At 33.7% G+C, this 21,380-nt stretch overlaps 1 protein-coding gene across 4 annotated transcripts in view; it reads right to left on the bottom strand.

The window, feature by feature from the left end:
- The window catches only part of Rb1 (RB transcriptional corepressor 1), a 150,244-nt gene that overhangs the window by 20,888 nt on the left and 107,976 nt on the right, over nucleotides 1-21,380 (bottom strand). For all 4 annotated transcript variants that reach the window (XM_078016005.1, XM_078016003.1, XM_078016004.1 and 1 more), the window contains 3 exons: nucleotides 5,866-5,984; nucleotides 2,957-3,102; nucleotides 1,142-1,287 (listed from right to left, as the gene is read on the bottom strand). In XM_078016005.1, coding sequence (XP_077872131.1) covers nucleotides 1,142-1,287; nucleotides 2,957-3,102; nucleotides 5,866-5,984 — 411 coding nt within the window. The remainder of the gene's footprint in view (nucleotides 1-1,141; nucleotides 1,288-2,956; nucleotides 3,103-5,865; nucleotides 5,985-21,380) is intronic.

The following is a 21,380-nucleotide window of genomic DNA, read 5'->3' as shown; positions in this document are numbered from 1 at the left end:
AAGAAGTAGGACAATGAGGTTGTGCCTTTAGGGTTATATTTTATCCCTGATGAGTAGAGTTCTCTTCTTGGTTGCTATGTCCTGAGCTCCTTTCCTCCACCACACCCTTTTGTTATGATATTCTGTCTCACTTTGGGCACAGAGCTAAAGGGTCAGCCAACTATGAACTGAGAACCTCTGAAACCATGGGCCAAAATAAACTTTTCCTCCTCTATGCTGTTCTTGTTCGGTCTTTTGGTCACAGAAATGAAATAAGTTCACTAACTCACCCCTGGTTCCCATCCCACCAGTCTTTGACAAGCTCTAATCCACCTTCTGTCTCTATATTTGCTTATTCTATACATTTCATATAAATACAATTATATGGTCAAAAAAAGTGCTCTAAAATGAAACAACTCAAAATAGACTAAAAACCACTGAATTGTGTACTTCTAATGGGTGATTTGTATACATAAATTATATTGATAAGCTATTACCCCCCCCCAAATATTGTTCTTTAACCCATTTTAAGAGATGGAAGGTGGGTGTGGTGGTGCACACCTGAAATCTCAGTGACTTGGGAGGGTGATGCAGGAGAATTCAAAGTTCAAAGCCAGCCTCAGCAACTCAGTGAAGCCTTAAACAACTCAGCAAGACCCTGTCACTAAAAAAATATAAAAAGGGGCTGGTGATGTGGCTTGTGATTAAGCACCTCTGGGTGAGAGAGAGAAAGTGGGGAGAGATAAAGAGATATGAAAAAGGAGGACATAAGAAATAATTATGTTTATAAACTTCATTCATTAAATAGGCACTGCTTTAGATCAAATAATTTTAAGTTTCATGCTTTTTCTACACTAAAATGAATCTAGCTTACTAAAACACAAAAAGCTGACAATAAACAGGTTCTTTAGTTATTTTTCAAAAGATAAGAATGTATCACTAAATAAGTAGTTATAGACATATACTCTTGAACTCTAAAACTCTAATTTGTAAGGATTATAACAAAAATATAAATGGCAGCCAGCAAGCGAATATATAAAATTTACTAAGTTAATCAATCTTCTTATTTCAATCCTATCTTGTTTATTTATTTATTTTAAAGAAATCAGTACACAGTTAAATAAGTAGAGAGAAGAAAAGGCAAAGTGTTCAATTTTCTTACTTGATCCAAATGCCTATCTCTCATGAGTTCATACTCATTTTGCAATGTATGCTGGAAAAGGGTCCAGATGATGTGTTCTAGTTCTGGGTGATCAGACAGAAGGCGTGCACATAGGGTATTTAGTCGGAGATATGCTAGCCGGTACACTGCAAAAGTAAGGGGAAATGAACCATATTTACTGTTCATTTTCAATCACAAGTAGACTTTTAAAAAATCATTAATTTGCTATATCATTATTCTTTTTAAATAGCAACTTAACAGTAACCTCACCTCTACCACTATTTTCTTTATGAATAAATAATTCCTATTAATAGCACAATAGAAGGCACAATACTAGGAAGGCACAATACTTGATGAACAACTATTATATTATAAAACTAAGGCAGAGGTAGAAGGTAGAGGAGGATAGCCCATAAGATATTGTGAAATTAGACAAACCAAATAGAATTTGCTTCCATTCTGTTGGTAATCACTCATTACAGATGTTGGAAATTCCTACTATCAATAGTCAAGAGGGATAATTATTTTAAAAATAATGGCATTGTCAGTGTTTACTAATTTTTCTAATCCTAAAAGAAAAAATCAAACCACGTTTCATTATAAAATACCAACAAACTCTTGAAAAATGGTAGATGTGTATATTATTGAAGTAGAGCAAAACTGTCATACGAAGTTTATTCAGAGTATATTAAAATATTATTGGAAATACAGGTTTAGAGAAAAGGAGTTGACAAAACTGAATTTTTGTCTGTTTTAAATACAAAGAGTCTTGGTTTAAGATGGGTCTTTAAAGACTTCCATAGGTAAACAAAACTTTTTTAAAAATTTCTTTTAGTTGTAGTTGGACACAATATTTTTATTTTATTTATTTTTATGTGGTGCTGAAGATGGAACCCAGTACCTCACACAGGCTAGGCAAATGTTCTACCACTGAGCCATAACCCCAGCCCCAGGTAACTTTTTAAAGTTAACCATTTGTCCTGGGTGTTTTAAAACTTGAGCATATATTCTACTTGCCTAGAGTGTTCTAGGACCCTATCCTAGAATTTCTGATTGAGTAGATACAGGTAGATCCCCAAATTATCATTTCTATAACTTTCCAGGAGACATGGATTCTGCTGATTGGGGCCTACCCTTTGAAAACCACTGCCCTAAGTCTTACAATGTTTGTATAAGTCTCAATATATTTTTGATTTGAATAAAATCAGTAAAAATTCTTATCACAGAGGAATCGGATCTTTTAGTCTCCTTAAGAGGGCTCTAAGATGGTATGGACTTATATGTTTATATACATGTATAGATATGCAAAATAAATTCCCCACCCCACCATATATACATTCAATCAGAGAATATAATACAAACTGGTTACTAGACTTGTTAAATGTCCTAAAAATATCCAGGGAATGTGCTTGCACTGTCAGTAACACACAAAATAATCTCAACACTAAATATGCCTGAATAGTAAAATAGTAATATTTGGGCAAATATTTCTAAACATTAATTTGAAGGTATAACAATGGAAATGCAGCATTCCTAACATCAAAACTTTTCTGGGTGCTATGTGGTAGGCCCTGTTAGAAGCATTTTATATGTAATAATTTATTTAATTATCCTGAAAACCCTACAAGGTAATTTTTATTCGTATTATAAGGTAAATTATTATTATTTTCTTTTCATTTTATAGATGAGGAAACTAAGGCATAAAGATATTAAGTGACTTGCTCAAGGTCCAACCAAGTAAGTTGAAGAGACAGGATTTGAACCTAGTCAGCCTGGTTATAGAGCCCATGCTCTTGAAAGTAATCTTCTACTAACCTTTTTTGTAAAAGAGTGAAAGGGAGGTAGATTTCAATGGCTTCTGAGTCTGGAAGGCTGAGTTTGCTTGTGTCTCTGCATTTGCAGTAGAATTTACACGTGTAGTTGAACCTTTTTTCTTTGGGGATCTTACAGGTGAAAGATACCTAGATGTATTCAAAAGAAAAAGTCCTCATTTGAAATTTCCTAAGAGTCATACACATACATACATGTTACACACATATACCTAGACACATCCATGTATTTAATCTGTGGTTTTCTGTCAGTTTCCCCAAGCAGGCTATTTAAATACAAGTTGGGAACAATAGCTTAATAGGAAAACCATGTTCGTTATAGTATGTCTAACACTTTTAATAAGTGGCTTTCCCTGAAATTACTTATTGGGAAAACAATAGCTGGCTGTATATGCACAATTTTAACAGTAGTAGTAAGATTTAGTCCATAAAATAACTTCAGCTTAAAAAACAAGTTACTAATACCAGTGTTGTCATGTGTCTCTGATTCTCCTGCTAAATTTTTTTACTGATAACTATGATTCATATACATGTTGACTTAAGTTATACACACACACTCTCCGAAATTACGTAGCACAGAATTCTATGACTTAGTACTTCAAATAACATGATCAAGACAGATTTATACCTGTTTACTAAATATGCCAGGAATAAATCAAGGCAGGGATATCAGCAAATATTCTCTCTCAATTTATAGCAATTCTTTTGTTTTATATTATCCTCTATTTAATAGAATAATCCATGTCTATGATTTTATTTTGTTTTGTTTTAATAGCAGAGAAATAACTCTGAAGAGGAAGTAGAATTTGTACCCTAATATGAGTATTTCCACTACATGCAGTATGTTAATTAGTGCAATAGGAAGAGACTCACCAGCACAATTTTATAAGTACCAGGGCCTGGTCTCTTATTCTCTTTGGTCTTCCTTTCAGTTTTTTAACTGAAAATTATAGACTAACTTAGGCAAAGTTAGTCTCCTTTGAGTCCTGATACAAATATCCAAACACCTAATAATGGGTATCATTACTTGCATCTCAAACTTAATAAGGTCAAAGTAGAACTCTGGATTTCTTCTTCTCAGTTTTTTCTCATCTCAAAAAATGGCCACACATTTTATTAATAAGTAAAAAACCTAGAATTTGTAATTATTTTAATTTCACTGTTTCCTAAGTTCCTCAAATCTGATATAAAACTCTGTAAAACTTATTAAGTATATCTCTAAATGCACCTCATATCTTTCTCATTTCTACCTTTAATGCTATATCTTAGACTAAGTCACCCATATCCCTCATTTGAACTACTGAAATAGTCTTCCAAATGGTCTTTCCACTTTCTTTCCTGTCCTGACCCTTTTTCTCCCCCAGACCCACCTGGTACTTCAAATAGCAACCAGACTTCGGTCCTTTAAAAATACAAATAAAACAAGTTGCATTCCTGCTAAATGGTTTCCCACCGCTCTTATAAAATCCAAACTGCTTACTATGGCCTGTGGGAACCTACAAAATCCAGACCTGGTCTGCCACTCCAACTTCACTGTGCACCATTCTCATACTCTCTATAACCCATGCATTCTGGATACCATGCTAGTCCTCATGCCAGTCAAGTTCCGTCTGCCCTACAACATAAAGATTTCTGCCTGCCCAGCATCCACTTGTCCCTCCGGTATCAGGTCAAAATATCACTTCATTAGAGAAAGAAAAACTATTCTGTTCGTTATAGTATGTCTAACTCTTTTAATATATACTATAATATAATTCTAAATATTCCATTGCCCTCTAGTTTCTCCTTCATATCACTTTATTCATTTCATTTATACCACTTATTATACTCTAAAATCGACTTACATGTTGGTTTACTTATTCACTGCTTCCTTCCTCCAGAACATAAAGCTCTATGAAGGAGAAAGACCATTTTACTTTTGTCTTCTCAGTGCCTACAATACTTCCTGGCATTTAACAGAACTATTTATTTAATTAAAGAAAAAAATAAAGCTTGATTTATTTATATAAAACTTGCCTAGTAAACAAATATATACATGAATGGAGAGTCTCTATATGCTAGGAACAGTTTGGATACAAGTTAGAATGAAAATGACACCTATGGAAAGTGGTTTCTATACCAATTGCATAACACTGTAATGTTGATTAATACACAGAACAGGTCCATAACATTAAGCACATTTCTATGAAAGGCAGTATAGCTAGAGAAATTAAAAGCATGGGTTTTGGGGTCAAACTGGTTGGGTTAGATTTCTGTTGACCTTAGGCAAGTTACTTTATTTCTCCTATTTTATAGATAAATGAGGTAGACAGCGTATCTAATATCTTATAAAACAGGTATGAAAATTAAATGAAAAACATGAACATGAAGTACTTAGGTAACAGCCCAACACACACTAAGCCTTCTCAATACATGTTGGCTTTTGCTTTTTGCTTGTACCATCATCTTGCTCTAATCAACTGTTTCAGTCCATATCTCATACTGCTCCCTAGATTTACCCCATGCTTCATCCAAAGGGATTGATCTATGTTCTCTGAAAAATGTTTCCTGCTACTCTGGCTTTTATCAGTTCATGTCATTTCTGGCTCTTAGAACACTAGTCTGTCTCCTCTCACTTCCCTAATTTTGTGCTGAAATCCTATTCAATCCTTAAAGCCTATCTAAATTGCCATCTGTGCAATGAAAACTGTTCTCATAACACCAATCCTATATGATTCAGTAGCACTTTGTGTTCCTTCATATGACCTTATTTAGGTCATATATGTTACATTCCTAATTCTTGAAAGCAGTAACAATACCTTATGCAAAAATCTATTCTATACAACTTCTATATAGTACCCTTATGCTCAAGACATATCTGCAATTTCAAAGGATGACATAATGTGTTCTACTTACATATCTGCTGCAGTGTGATTATTCTGGAAAGGAAGGTTGAGAGAACAAGCAGATTCAAGGTGATCAGCTGGTCCCTCTCGGTCCTTGGATTGTTTAATAAGATCAAATAAAGGTGAGTCCTAATAAGGGTGAAACAAGATGACATTAAAACATTATTAGTTAAGTCTGATTTTCTCAGGTATGTATCGAAATCATATTGTTTGACATGGGAAGCACTAGGAATTTTAGGCACAACTAACAGTGGCAATTTAGAAGTTAGAATAGGATCATTTTCTCCACCCTTGAAATTCTCAATTACCAATTTTGTACTACACACATATAAAAAAGGAGTAGGAAAATATATAACTTCAAATGCTAGTACAAGTTGAATATCCCTTATTGAAATGCTTGAGACTAAAAGTGTTACAGATTTCAAATTTTTTAGGGTTTTAGAATATTTGAGAGTATGTATAATGAGCTACTTGGGGATGAGACCAAGCTCAAAACTCAAAAAGCATTTAGGCTTCATATACACCTTTTGTTTAAAAAAAAAACATAGCCTGAAGTTAATCTTATACAATATGTTTAGTTATGTTTTGTCTGTGAACTATCATATGAAGTGCCATTATGTTGGCATTCAAATATTTTCGAATTTTGAGATGGGGTATAGTTCAGTGGAAGAGTCCTCTTAGCATATGCAAGTCCCTAGGTCTGATCCCCAGCACCAAAAGCATTTTTTAATTTTGAAGCATTTCAGATTAGGGCTGTTCAAACTGCATTAGAAGTTAGGGAAAACTTTTCATCAAAGACTCAAAGAAGGAAATAATAAAGATAAAAGCAGAATTTAATAAAACAGAAAACAAAGATAAAATAACACTGATCAACATAACTATCAATCTTTTCTTTGAAGTAATTAATAAAATTAAACGAACTTCCAATCAGAATGATCAAGAAAAAGAGTAACAGTACAGATAAATAGGATTAGAAATGACAAGTGGGACACTATCACACACAAAGATTAGATAGATAATGGGACTGTTATAAATAAATTTACATCAAACTTAAAATATGTGGAAAAATTTTACAAAACATAAACTGATCAAAACTCAACAGAAAAGAAGTAAGTCCTACAACTACTGAATCAGTTATTAAAAATTCCCCCACAATGAAAAAGTCAAGTCCTTTGGGTTTTACCTAGAATTCTACCACTCAGAGGACTGATAATATCATTTTTACTCAAAATCTTTTAGAATGAAGTAGAGATATTCCTTATCTTCTATTATGATGTTAGCATAACACTGACACTAAAACCCATCAAAGACATTACAAGAAGTAAATTATACCCCACTTTCATTCATGAATAGAGATATAAAAATTCCAATCAAGAAGTATTAACAACTCAAATCAGCAGTGTTTAAAAGAAAATTCACTGTTACCAAGTTGACTTTATCCATGTTGCAAGATTGGTTCAACATTAGAAAATCTACAATGCAATGCACCTAACTAAGGTAAAATATACTATCGAAGTAAATGTAGAGGCTGGGACATGATGGTATATGCCTATAATCCTATTTACTTGGGAAGCTGAGGCAGGAGAAGTGCAAGTTCCAGGCCAGCCCAGGCAATTTATAACCATACCCTGTCTCAAAACAAAAATTTAAAAAAGTATAAGGATATAGCACAGTATATAGTGCTCCTGGGTTCAATCCCCATAATAGTACAAAAAAATCAATACAAAAATATTCTCATTCAAAATATTTAATATTTTGTAATATTTAAAAAATAAAAGAAAAAAGGTAGTAAACTGGGACAGAAGAGAATTTTCTAATTTGATAAATGACATCTACAAACAAAAACCCCATAGCAAATGTTATGTGCAGTGGTGAAACATTAAAAGCGTTCCCCTTTAAAAAAAAAAAAGTCAATTCAAAGAAACCCATGTCTCATTCCTATTTAACATTGAATTTGGGGGTCTCAACCAGTTAAATTAGGCAATGAAAAGAAATACAAGATCAAAAGACTGCAAAGAAAGAAACAACAAAATACCATTGCCCATAGATATTTGTTAGTATAGAAAACCAAGATGAATTTATAGAGAATAAGAAATATTAGCAATGTTGCTGTCATGATTTCATAATCAATAGAAGAAATATTACATTTCTATATAATCAAAAAAATTCAAAGTGTAATTTTAAAAATATCATTTACAAAAATAAGACTGGCTGTAAAATCATTAAAAATACTGATTCAAAAACTGTAATTTCCTAGAGGTATATGATTGCCAGTACATAGAGTAGATTCCATAATAGAGGAGCTTTTAGTACTTAATTAAGAAAGATTTCTAAAAACAGACTTAAGTCAAAAATGGAAGTAAAAATATAAAATACTATATAACAAGTAGTTTTATTCAATATAAAGAGTAGTCCAATCAATAATGTGTTGGAAAAATCCGCTAACAATTTGAAAAAAAGTTAAATCATTACATTTTTACAAAATACACACAAAATCACTTTCTTTCATTAAAAAACAAAACTGAAAAAGTGTTAGAAGTAAATATAGGAGAAGATCATTCAAGTTTCTTGTTTATGAAGGACTTTGTGGAGTTGATGAAAATCCATAAATTACAATGAGAAATATGAACAGATCTGAATACATACAAATTGAAAATTTCTATATGACTAAAACCACAATAAATTAAGTTAAACTGAATCTTTAAAAGATAATGCCAGTTAAAGACTGCAAACTAAATGCATATAGTAACTCTCTCTTCTAAATCCCCACTAAAATGGCAATAAAGAAACTTATTTTAAAAGATATAAATCTAATGAACAACAAGAATGGAAGAAGAAAAATGAGATACAAAAATCTGAAACTGGAAAGCAGATGAACAAATAGTAATCTACTTGGTACATAAGAAAAAGTTGGATGGACCCAACAGTTTTTTACTTAAAGCCACTATACAAACCCACTCCCATTTTCCTCTCAAAGAGATAGTTTAGAAGATCCTGACATCTCACAAAGATGTAATAGGACTTAAATATGCTACTAAGTAGGCATTAAACTTGCTTTTTAAATATATAAAACCTGGTTCACATTTTAGAGTAGTACAACAGGATTACACTGAAGTAAATGGATGATGTTGGAGAAGATAATGCTAAGTGAAGTTAGCCAATCCCAAAAAAACAAATGCCGAATGTTTTCTCTGATATAAGGGCAGTGGCTCATAGTGGGGTAGGGAGGGAGATCATGGGAAGATTAGATTAATTCTAGATAGGGAAGAGGGGTGGGAGGGAAAGGGAGGGTAAAGGGGATTAACAAGGATGGTGGAATGTGATGGTCATCCTTATACAAAATACATGTATGAAGATTTGAATTTGGGGCCAACATACCTTATATACAAATAGAGATATGAAAAATGGTGGTATATATGTGTATTAAGAATTATAATGCAAAAAAAAAGAGTACACATATAATGGCATAAATTGGCAAGAACATACTGTATGTGCAGAGATATGAAAAATAGTGCTCTATATGTGTAATAAGGAATGTAATGAAAAATAAACAAATAAATACATAAATAAATATTTGGTAGCATGGTTGATTCTTATTTATATCTATAACTGCCATTACAAAAAGGACAATGTATTTGTTCAAATGTGTAAATGTATGCCTCATTATCTATCCACCCACCCACCCACCTAGGACCTGTTGTGTATCTATTTTGTACCAGGTTCTACATATATAGTACTAGGAAGTAGGGACATAAAAGTAAACAACCCTCCATTTGGCAGATGCTGATAGACTTGAAAGATTATTTTAGAAGTATCTGCCCTCTTCCACCTCACTCAATGTCTCCACTTGATGTCTATTTACAAAATGAACTAATCACCCTCTATACTAAAAAAACCCCCCAAACCCCAAAACCCTGTTTCTTCCCAGGCTTTCACATATCCTTAAGTCATTCCTCATATCCAGTTGCCCAAATAAAACAAAAGAAAACAAAACAAACAGGAAGTCGTGTTGAATTATTTTTTCTCTCACCTTCTACTATCCAATCTACCAAGCAAGGCATGTTGGTTCTAATTTCAAAATATATTCCAAGTTTAATTACTTTTACATTGCTAGAGTTTAAGCCATTATTATCTCCTGCCTGTACTATGGCGAAAGCATCCTGTAAACCCACATCCATGCTTCTACTCCTGCTTCTACTCCCAATTCTCTTCAACAGAGCTCCCTACTATCCCTGGTTCTCAAAATCCTCTAATCCCATCTCAGAATAAATCTAAACTCTTTACTTTGGGTTGTAAAACACCACTGGAGGTCTGGCCCCTTGCTATTTCTTAGATCTCCCTCTTACCACTCTTAACTTATTCCAGCCATACTGGTTGTCTTTCTATTCCCTGAGTGTGACATGAGGCTTCCAGTTTCAGAATTTCTGTATTTGCTGCTTTCTCTGTCTGGAATGTTCTTTGACCAGAGCTTCCCAGGACTCAACCCACTCCATTATTCACATATCTCCATAAACAGCACCTTCTAAACAAAGCTTTCTCAGTACATCTTGTCTGAGAGAGCTTAATTTCCTCTATTTGCTACCCTTCACTTTGCTTTATTTTCCTTACAGCATAGATTGCTACTTTGAATTATATTATGTATTCATTTGTTTACTTGTTTATGAACTATATCTCCCTCACTAGATATACAAAAGACAGAAAAGAAAGCTTTTGTCTGTTTTGTTCCTATCAGTAATCTCAATGTTTAAAACTGCCTGGCACATTTGAATCAACCAAATCACTGTTAGAGCTAGCAAAAGAGGCAGATATATGAATGGATGTGGTCACCATTTTTTCCTCTTGCTTTTGAAAAGAGTATTCCTTACATTTTTATTAACAATATGAGTATTTTCTTGTCAAATCCCATTGCATCAACAATGCTGTGATTTACAGTAGTTTATTGATATTTACATGCACTCATTGCATGTGCACATGTATGTGTATTTCTGAAGCAAGACAGCTTCTCAAAGCAATTTGGGAACTTTCCCTCAAATTTTAAAATCACCATTTTAAGAATATTTACACACCTGGACTGGGAATATGGCTCTACAGACACTCTATAGACTGGGAATATAATGTTGGAACATGCATGAGGACTGGGGTTCAATCCCCTGCACTACAAAAAAAAAGGAAAAGAAAAAATATACATACATGGACAAAAACGGAACAGGATAGTTTTAGTATAAAGCAACTAAAATTGACATTAGTTATATGCCCATCAAGTGTACTTAGGTAAAGTAACTTACATGTTTCAAGGTCAAGTTAGTATTTGAATGAAGCAGAGATTTAAATTTAGGATTAGCTTTTGGAATGTATCTTGTTTTTATTGTCTTATATTTCTTGCACTTAACTGCTTATCCCATATTATGTTTTGATTTCTTCTTCATACATCTTGATCTTGGCTTAACAAAGCAAGTTAATATCAGAGATTAACTGACTGAACTCAACATTAACCATTTTGTACTTACACAAAACCTTCTTAGCATTTTGTTTTCAATGAATAACAAACTAAGTTAACTTAAGAGATAAGAGATCTTGAGAGGAAAGGTTAGAAGGCAAACATTTAAGGAAAGAATAGTTGTGGTCCCTACATTAATATTGGCATATGCAGCAGATAGTTGTAAAATCCTGCTGAAGAAAAAATTAAGACAAGAATTTTCAGAATTGCCCTCAAAACATCTCATTTATTTAAATTTCCTTTTAAAAAGCAGTTTTGTAGTTTTGCTTAACATTCTTATTCATTGTTATCAGTTATTTTAAAATATGATGGAAAGCTTATAGGTTTTACCTATCACAGTTCTTAGGCATGCTGGAAACTTACTATTTAATAAAATAATCTGAAGGCCCTAAAGACAGTCCAAAATTTTGTATTTTAAGGAACTGGATATGTAGAATTCTGGATCATTTTGTATTTAAAAATCTAACTTTTTGTCTTGTCTTGGGCAAAGTTTCTGTGCCTCAGTTTACTCTTTTAAATATGTAGAGAATGCCCTTTCTCACTCTCCTTCTCTCACTTTCTCACTCGCTTCTTTGTGCTTTACACTCTTGAATAAAGGGCATAGTATAAGCAAAAAATATTACTTAAATTATCACAAATATTACACATCTTGGTTCTTGGATGTGCAGACTTTTTCCAATGACAAGTCCTTTTTAAAAAAATACTGTCAAAATTTGTTGAATTATCTTGTCTTTGAGTATCGCATCATGTTTCCAAAATGTATTTTGCAGTTGCTTTCCTGTTCTGTAGACTAGTGTCAAAATCAAGAGTATTTGGGAACTATAAAAAGCATTTTAAAACCTATTTTTTCCCAATATTTTTCACAGATCTAAATGTTTAGATTATCTTTGCTTTTTCCTCTGTGTTATAAAATGCTGTCACATTGCTAATACATATAAAAGTTGTTTGCATGGGTGAAATTGATTTAGATCTTTCAAATACTATCATTTTAGGGATATTGAAGTTACTTGTGTTTTTTTAGTGTAATATGTAATTTGAGAATGTGCAATTAAATCCATTCTGAAAGTGAAAATAGTAAAGAAACTCATTGGAATTTTAGAGTACTTAGTTTCTCTGATAGTTCGGTGTCTTTTGTTACTGATGTTCAACACTTCTAAAACTATTAGGAAAATATTATGAGGAATTGAAGTTATTTTTCTCAGGTAACAGTTTAAAATATACCAAATATTAAAATTAAAGGCTTCCTGAACAAAATATACTGCAAAATATAGGATGAATGTGAGGGCAAATTCATGTTGTTAGAACTTATTTTGAGGATCTATGTAAATTTTACTTCATGCATGTCTCTTAGTTAGTCTTGATGTCTTTGCCATTAGAAAATAGAATTTAATAAACTGTTACATAAAAAAAAATAAAAAAATAAAACTGCCTGGCAAACAGTAGGGACTCAATAAGCACTTGTTGCATAAATGAATGAAGTGATAAGCTTAAAATGCTCTAAGTTCTCTGAAGTTAATTCTGTCTTAAAGTGAGGATAAGATTAATAGTAGAAATTTCTTATTATATATACCTGAAATCTTATTTTTAATCTATTCCTTTTACCTACTCCTTTCCTCCATGTTTTTTCCCTCAAATACTAATCAAGCATAAAATATGCACCTTAGCCATGAAATATATGAGCTGTTTCAAAATGCATATTACTTAGAAGACTTTTTTTTAAGAGAATTTTAATAGAAGACTTTTTTTAAAAAATTAAGTGCAGTAGAATAAAATGGAGTGTTTTAGGCAACCTGGAGTAAAACTGAAAGTTATTACCAATATTACTATTAATATGCTTTGGTGGTACAGGAAATGAAATGTAAGACATCATGCAGGCTAGGCAAGTGCTCTACCAATAAGCTACACTTGGCCCTTTTTTTAATTTTATTTTTGAGACAGGGTCTTGTTGACTTGCCTTGGCTGGCCTCAAACTTGTGAATCACTGCCTCCGTTTTCCAAGTAGCTGGAATTACAGGCATGAGCCACCACATCTGGTTTGAAATTTATTTTTATCAATCAGCCATTATCCACTAAAAATCAAATATTTACTAAATGCCTACCATATACCAGGTACTGGGTACAGTGGTGAACAAACAGGTGGTTCCTATCCAAATGGTGGTTAGACCTCATGGGAAGAGACAGACAGTAACAAGCAAGGAAATAATCATGAGGTGACAAATTCAGGAAAAGGCTATGAAAGAACAGTGAATATTTATGAAATAAATAGAAATCCATATTGTAGGAGGAATTAATACTATAAGAGGAACTAATACAGTGTGAGAAACAGACATTAAAAGGGGAACAGGGCATGAAAGTTCTTAAAAGGAAGCTAGCATTTCTGAACATAATGTAAGTCAAGGATGCTTTGCCAAATTTTGAAGGAAGAGAAGGTTATGACTGAATGGGGAAGCACATGAAAGGCAGCTTATAGTTCAAAGGTTAGGAATAAACATGCTTGCACTGCAGATGGAGGAGACATCAAATTATCTATAAGAATGCCCATGACTAAGATGTGAAAATAAGTTTTAAAAAACAGAAATCCGGGCTGGGGATGTGGCTCAAGCGGTAGCGCGCTCGCCTGGCATGCATGCGGCCCAGGTTCGATCCTCAGCACCACATACAAACAAAGATGTTGTGTCTGCTGAGAACTAAAAATAAACAAACTTTAAAAAAAACAAAAAACAAAAAACAAAAATCCTACAATTAAAAGATCTCCATTAAAAGCAATGCTCCTTAAATAATTTCTACCTATTAATGAGGGCCTCTATACCAGAAAATCAAAATCACCAGATTTTTGCCTATGGGAATCTAATGGGTACACTTTACTCACATATATTATTCCACAATGGCAAATATCATAGCAGGTTTAAACTATTCAGAGTGCCCACATTGTGTGTTTAAAAATTGTTTATTGACTGAATATCATATAGTGTTGTTTAATATAAAAACAACAACAAAAAAACTTCTGCCTAGCATGAACAGGGCCCTGGGTTTGGTTATCAGCACTGAAAGAAACAAAAACAAACAAACAAAAAAACAACAAACAAAAAAAAAAAAAAGGAAAAGAGAATTGTTAGTAAACATTTCTCCAGTATTTCACTGGCTTTCAGCTTCATTGTTTCTATGTTTAGGTGCACTTATTCTTGAGTTTTCAAGATTTTATAATCCTTGAGTTTTCTAATTCTGAAACTGAAATAAATCTGAAATAGAAGGAATGTGGTCATTGGCAGGGTTTGGGTTCCTGGCAAGTGATTTTTATTGATATGCATGTGTTACTACTTCTACACCTATTCTGGCTTTGGAAACCTCCTGGCCCTTCCTGCCCTGGAGGCTTAAAATCAAAGTTTGAACGAATACAAGAAACCTGCCATGTAAAGGTAGCATATGGCTCTCCAGGTACAACTGAGTTTCAATACACCCCTCATGATTAGCATTCTCATAAAAGAGGTCTCAGACAGCTCCCTTTTCCCTTCTACCATTTGAGGTCACAGTGAGAAGTCACTATCTATAAAAAAGGAATTGGGCTCTCAACAGTTATGCCTTGATCTTATATTTCCCCTTCTAAACTATGAGATATATCTGTTGTTAACAAGTTACTCAGTCTCTTGTATTTTGTTATAGAAGACTCAACAGACAAGACAGTGTTATAGGAGTTCAGACAATCTAATCATTAATTTTAAGGTTAGATTATCAACAACCTGTGTCATGCCTAGAATGTCTGCAGGAATTTTCTCTCTTTCCCACTTTTTAAAAAAAATTTTTTTTAGTTGTATATGGACAAAATACCTTTATTTATTTGCCTTTATGTAGTGGTAAAGGTCAAAATAGTGCCTCGCACATGCTAGGTGAGCATTCTACCACTAAGCCACAACCCCAGCTCTTTCTCACTTTTTAATTATAAACTTTGAATATTAAAATATAGGGCATTTTGAGCTGGGGTTGTGGCTCAGCGGGAAGAGTGCTCACCTCACACTTGTAAGACCCTGGGTTTGATCCTCGCATCATATAAAAATAAACAAAATAAAGATTTTTGTGTTCATGTATACTTAAAAATATATTTAAAAATATATAGGGCATTTTTCTTAGCAATAAAGATGATAATTTAAAATTTTAAGTTTATAATTGCTTTCTCTGATAATTAGGTGCTTTATTAAACACACATGCCAGGTATCCATTTATCCCACAAGATTATTTTCTAAGCTCCTTTCATTTTTCTATTCATTATGAATACATTAAATTTTTTGAAAATGAATAAGAAGTCAAGCAAGTCTGAGAGATGTCTCTTTTTTCCCTTAATAAAGAAAACCCTGTATCTATGAGTATAATTATAATTTTAAATGATGGTTCTTGTTAAAAACAAATCACAGAATATTGACTATGTCCTTTGATCATAAATTCTTTTGACAGTAGAACAAAGGCAAAAAAGATCATCTTAACCTAGTCTCTGTAAATATGAAATTATAATACTGAATGTTAACCAAAAAAAATTAAACTTTGAGTCAAGCTCCTATCAGGCTATACGTATGAATAACCATGAACATTTGAATATAAGTTATAAAGAAGTATGGGTTAGCTATTTGTCCATAGGTAAATGAAAATTATCAGAGCCCAAACTAGGCAAAAGACCATCAACAAAAAAATGTCTTCCTTATCTCCAGCTTCCCTTTTCTTTGCCCAGTAAAACACAGCTTAGATTGCCTCTCAAATCCTAACCACTTCTATCCCAGGGCTCCAAGAAAAATAACCAACATTTTCTAGAACATCTGGCTTTAGTTTTCAAGTATATTTTATAACGTAAACTCCTACTTTCTGACATGGCCTGTAATTTATCTGGAGGGCAGTATATATCAGCGTCTCCAAGAAAGCTTTATTAAACACACATGCCAGGTATCCATTTACCCCACAAGATATTTATATATTCAGGAAGGGAAGACACCTACATTTTAGAAAAGTTCTTTAGTAATTGTACCTTCTATCTTTCTTTAAACCTGTCTCTATCACTTCTCTCATATAAAGATGATGATGATGTGTGTGTATACACACAAATGTGTATATTTATATTTCTCACGTGCTTACGAACTATTAATTGTATTTTTCTTATTCTGATATAAATTTCTGAAAAGAGACTCACTAGCTTTTCCTAAATAGCAATATTGTTGTAACAGCTCTGCTTCTTGTCTTCATACATTTTAAATGACCTTCTCACAAGCCTTCCTCAAATTCTGCTTTCGAGAATATTAATAACCCAGGCAAATTTGAGGTCTGTCAAATGTAAAAGTACAGTTTGTATTGTGAAACACAGATAGTCCCTAATCATAACAGTTAACTGCTGGCAGAGCACTTCTCGTTCTCCATTTCCCAGCATTTGGGCTCAAGTAATGATAGGGTATGAAGGCAGAATATAAGAACTATCTTATTAACTTTACTTTATGAGAACTAATTTTTAACTTTGCCTGTAACCCATAGACACAAATTTTGTGTCAATCAGTGAGGGTACTCTCCCGTAAGGAAGAAAAACCATGATCTTTCTAACATGCATAATTAACACATTACATTACAATCCTATTTTATTTCCCTCACTTCCAAAATTCTTGTCATGATTTTCTCAGTTTAATCAGAGTATTACTTAATTCTTATTGAGCAGGTACTACATACCATGTTTTATGCTAAATATTTTACATATGTTATCTCATTTAATCCTCATACATTTATAAAATAGATACTATTATTATCTGCATTTTTCAAATAAAGAATCAGAGGCATATAGATTAAGAAATATGCCTGTTATATACCTAGCAAATAGGATTCAAACTCAAGTCTACCTGTTCCTAGATCTTGTGCTGTTAGCTACTATACTAGGAGGTAAGACATGTTCCTTTCTTTCATACTTTCTTTGCCTACTATCATGTTTTCCATCGTGTTTCCATGACGTTGTCTACTTCTACAATTGGCTCCACCCTCACAATTCCATCTATCATTCATTCACTCACCCATTCATGTAGAGATGCTAAGAGGAATACCATGTTAATGATAGTATCTACCAGTAGGGTTGTTGGGTTGTTGTGAAAATTAAATAACACACACACAAAAGGTTTAGCACTATTAGAGTTTGGATCTGGAATGTACACCAAAGGTTCCTGTGTTAAAGGCTTGGTTACTAGCCTGAGGCAATAGCGGGAGGTGGTAGAACCTTTAGGAGGTGGGACCTAGTGGAAGGAAATAGGCTATTTCGGGAATGCCCTTGAAGAAGATTTTGTGACCCCGGCCCTTTCTCTTCTTTCTTTGCTTCCTGGCTGCCATGAGGTAAGCAGCTTCATTCCACAACATGCCTCTCACAATGTCTACCTCACCATAGGTCCAAAAACAATGGAGCCAGAGCTGGGGATGTGGCTCAAGCGGTAGCGCACTTGCCTGGCATGCGTGGGGCACTGGGTTCAATCCTCAGCACCACATACAAATAGAATAAAGATGTTGTGTCCACCAATAACTGAAAAATAAATATTAAAAAATTCTCTCTCTCTTTCTTAAAAAAAAAACAACCAATGGAGCCAAATGACCATGGACCAAAATCTCTGAAACTGAGCCAAAATAAATCTTTCCTCCTTTTAAGTTAATTTTCTCAGGTATTTTGTCACAGAGACAAAAAGCAGTCTAAAACAGGGACAGTACATGCACAAAATAAGCAATCAATAGTTCTGCCTTGAAGAGTTTACAGATAACATTAAGTGCTAGGTATAGCACCAAATGTATTACTTACATTATTTCATTTCCATAACAAACTCTAGGAAAAGGTACTATTTCTTTTAATGATTTCATAAGAGTAAAAAAGTAAGTGAAGTGTAAATGTCCAGTCATAGTAAGCACTGAATCCAGAATTTAGCCCCAACATATTTGCCTCCAGAGTCCTTGTTTTGTAATTCTTATGCTATAGTTTATAGCTAATGAATAAAACAGACAGGTAAATACAAAATAGCAATAGAAAGTAGTAAGTACCATAATAAAAAGAAGCAGAGGGCACAACAGAAATCAAAGGAGAATACCTAATTTAAATAGGGTGCATTCAGGAAAACTTAAAAAAAATTATATCTGAGATGAATCCCAAAGGAGGCATAAAAGTTAAAAAGAGGAGAATTAAGGGCTCAGAGAAAGAGAAGGAAAATTGTGGCCCTAGAGTAGCTTCATGTAGCCCATTTATAAAATAAAGAAAAGAAGCCTGTTTAGTTCACATTTTTGGAGTCTAAAAGTACATACACCATTGTGTTGACTCTGGTGAGGGCCTGCCTGGCTACATTACCTCATGGCAAATGGTATCACATGAGAAAAGAAGGGATCACATAGCAAGACAGGAAGCCCAGAACACTAGAAGGGTTCAGGATTGTTCTTTATAATAACCATCTAATGAGAACTAAACTCAAAGTTCCATGAGAACTATATCAATTCCTTCCAAGGCTGACGACGCCCCCAATGACCTCTCAATAGGCTCTACTACCTCTTAACATTACCACATTAAGAATGAAGATTCCAACACATAAATCCTTGGGGCCAAACCACATCAAAACCATACCAGGGATGTTCTGACAATTAAGTGAGATAATTAGTATAAAGTGCTTAAACTGGCACCTGGCAACTAAGGCCTTAAGACAGAAATTATTCATTCCATAAAGCTAAAATATGGACTGCTATCAAGGAATCAGCAAAAGATAAACTTGTTGAAGGATTCTTAAAGCAGTGACTAACAGGGTCCAAAATAGGACTTTTAGAAACTCCTAGTAAATATCTCTAGATGTTAACATATAACATAGCCATATTGTGACTTAATTAAATACAACAAAGCACCAATAAGAAAATTGACATATCATGCTTTCTAAGTGATTCTGAATGAAAATGGTGGCAACCAGCTTCCAGGGTGTCCTCAATGATTCCTGACCCTGATTATTTATACCCGGTATAGCCCACTCCCAAACTGTACCAGGATTAATCTCTAAGGCATATGACAAAAATGATGGCATGTCATTTTGTATATTAGCTTGTAAAAAAAATCTATAGTTTCAATTCTAGGCACTCTTTTTCTCTAGGATCTCTTGCTCTGGGGGAAGAGGAGCAGCTGCCATAAAATAAGCAACCCTATAAAGAGGCCCACATGGCAAAGAAATTAAGCCTCTGAACATCAGTGGGTAAAGAACTGAGAACTGCCAACTGAATTAGGGACTGCAGTTGGTTGACAACTTAGGGATCTCTAATGAGAAAACCTGAGCCAAAACTAATAGTAAGGTGGCCCCTAGACAACTGACCTTTAGAAACTGTGTCAGCTAATAAACATCATTTTAAGTTGCTAATAGATAACACAGCAATCAATTTAAAAAAGAACTATAAATAAAAGACTGAATGGAATACTTAATTTTGGGAAGTAAAATGTATGAATTTCTATAGCACTGTTTCCATCCAAGACAGGCAGCACTTTTTTCCTGGACTCAGGCAAGCTGCCTCATGTCATTACTTATCTACTCAAATTAACTGTCAGCATAATTGTAGCTGTTCTCTGTACAACGCTTCACTCTGTTTTACTACTTAATCTTGTGAAGAAAACCAGACTCTCACTGTCAGTAAGATTAGTGTAAATCCTACTGAATAGATAATATTGACAGAAAAAGTAGAAACTGTAAGTGTATTCTAAATGACCTTTCATAATTAACATACATTTCTAAAGCAAGCTTAAACCTCTCTAGAGAGGCTATCAAGTCACATGCTCCTAAAAGAGATGCTGATTATCCAAGTAAGTACAAGGTCTCCAGGGCTAGTAGAAAACTTAACAATAGGGGAAGCGGGAAAGCAGGAATTGCTATTGTTTTCTGAATATTTTAAGGAATATTATTGGACCTACATTACAGGAAATGTTTGTGCACTATTCTAAGCCAAATTCTAAGATTGTTTTGCCTTGCAAAAGGAAACTAGAACACAGAATAGAAAAATTTTTGGAAGGCCTTGAACTTTTTGATAGTTTTTTTCCTATTTTACTTCACTGGTCCTTTAATACCGATATTCCTCCATATCCTCTTGCCAATGTATATACCAGCTGAGCCATTATCATGGTTTGAACCTTATCTATATTACTTCTAAATCTACATTTCTTTTTCTTTATATTTTTTTGGGGGGGCATGATAATTGGGATTGAACTCTAGGATATTCTATCACCAAGCTATATCCCCAGCCCTTTTTATTTTGAGGTAGGGTCTTGCTAAATTGTTTGAGGATCTCACTAAGTTGCTGAGGCTGGCTTTGAACTTGTGATCCTCCTGTCTCACCCTTACAAGTCAATGGGCATATGCCACCACACCCAGAGTAAATCCATATTTCTGACTAAAACTACTTTTTTCAAGTTCCAGATCCACATTTCTAACTGGATATTAAACACTGCCACATGGATATGTTGCAAACACCCCAAATATAACACGTTCAAACATTACCATGAACTCATCACCTTAGTCACCTAAGTATCCTTTTTTAAACAGAAAAGCATTTAACACTTAAACAGAAAAGCATTAACACAATAGAAATTGGCTAAAATTTTTTAAACAGAAAAGCATTAACACAATAGAAATTGGCTAAAATCACTTTGAGAAATTTATGGTAAGGCACAGTTTAAAAAGACACAGTAGGAACTGTTCTTTGTAGAGCACATAAAAAGAAAAGGCAGCATTCCCTTCCAAATCTTTAAAGTATTATTCTCTGATAATACAAAGCACAATAGCAAAGACTGAAGCTAAAAATGGAAAATAATAACTGATTTATAAGATTAGTCTTTTTTCTTTCTTATTTTATTGTTTCTCTTATTGATTTTTAAGAGTCTTAACAGTGACATCTTTCCTAGATTATCATTCTAAAATTTTTTCCCACTGGGCACAGTGACACACAGCTGTAATCTCAGCAACTTGGGAGGCTGAGGCAGAAGGATGGCAAATTTGAGGCCAGCTTCAGCAACTGAGCAAGGC

Source organism: Ictidomys tridecemlineatus, chromosome 6 (genome assembly GCF_052094955.1).
Source record: "Ictidomys tridecemlineatus isolate mIctTri1 chromosome 6, mIctTri1.hap1, whole genome shotgun sequence".
NCBI lineage: Eukaryota > Metazoa > Chordata > Mammalia > Rodentia > Sciuridae > Ictidomys > Ictidomys tridecemlineatus.
This window is presented reverse-complemented; position numbering and strand designations above follow the sequence as displayed.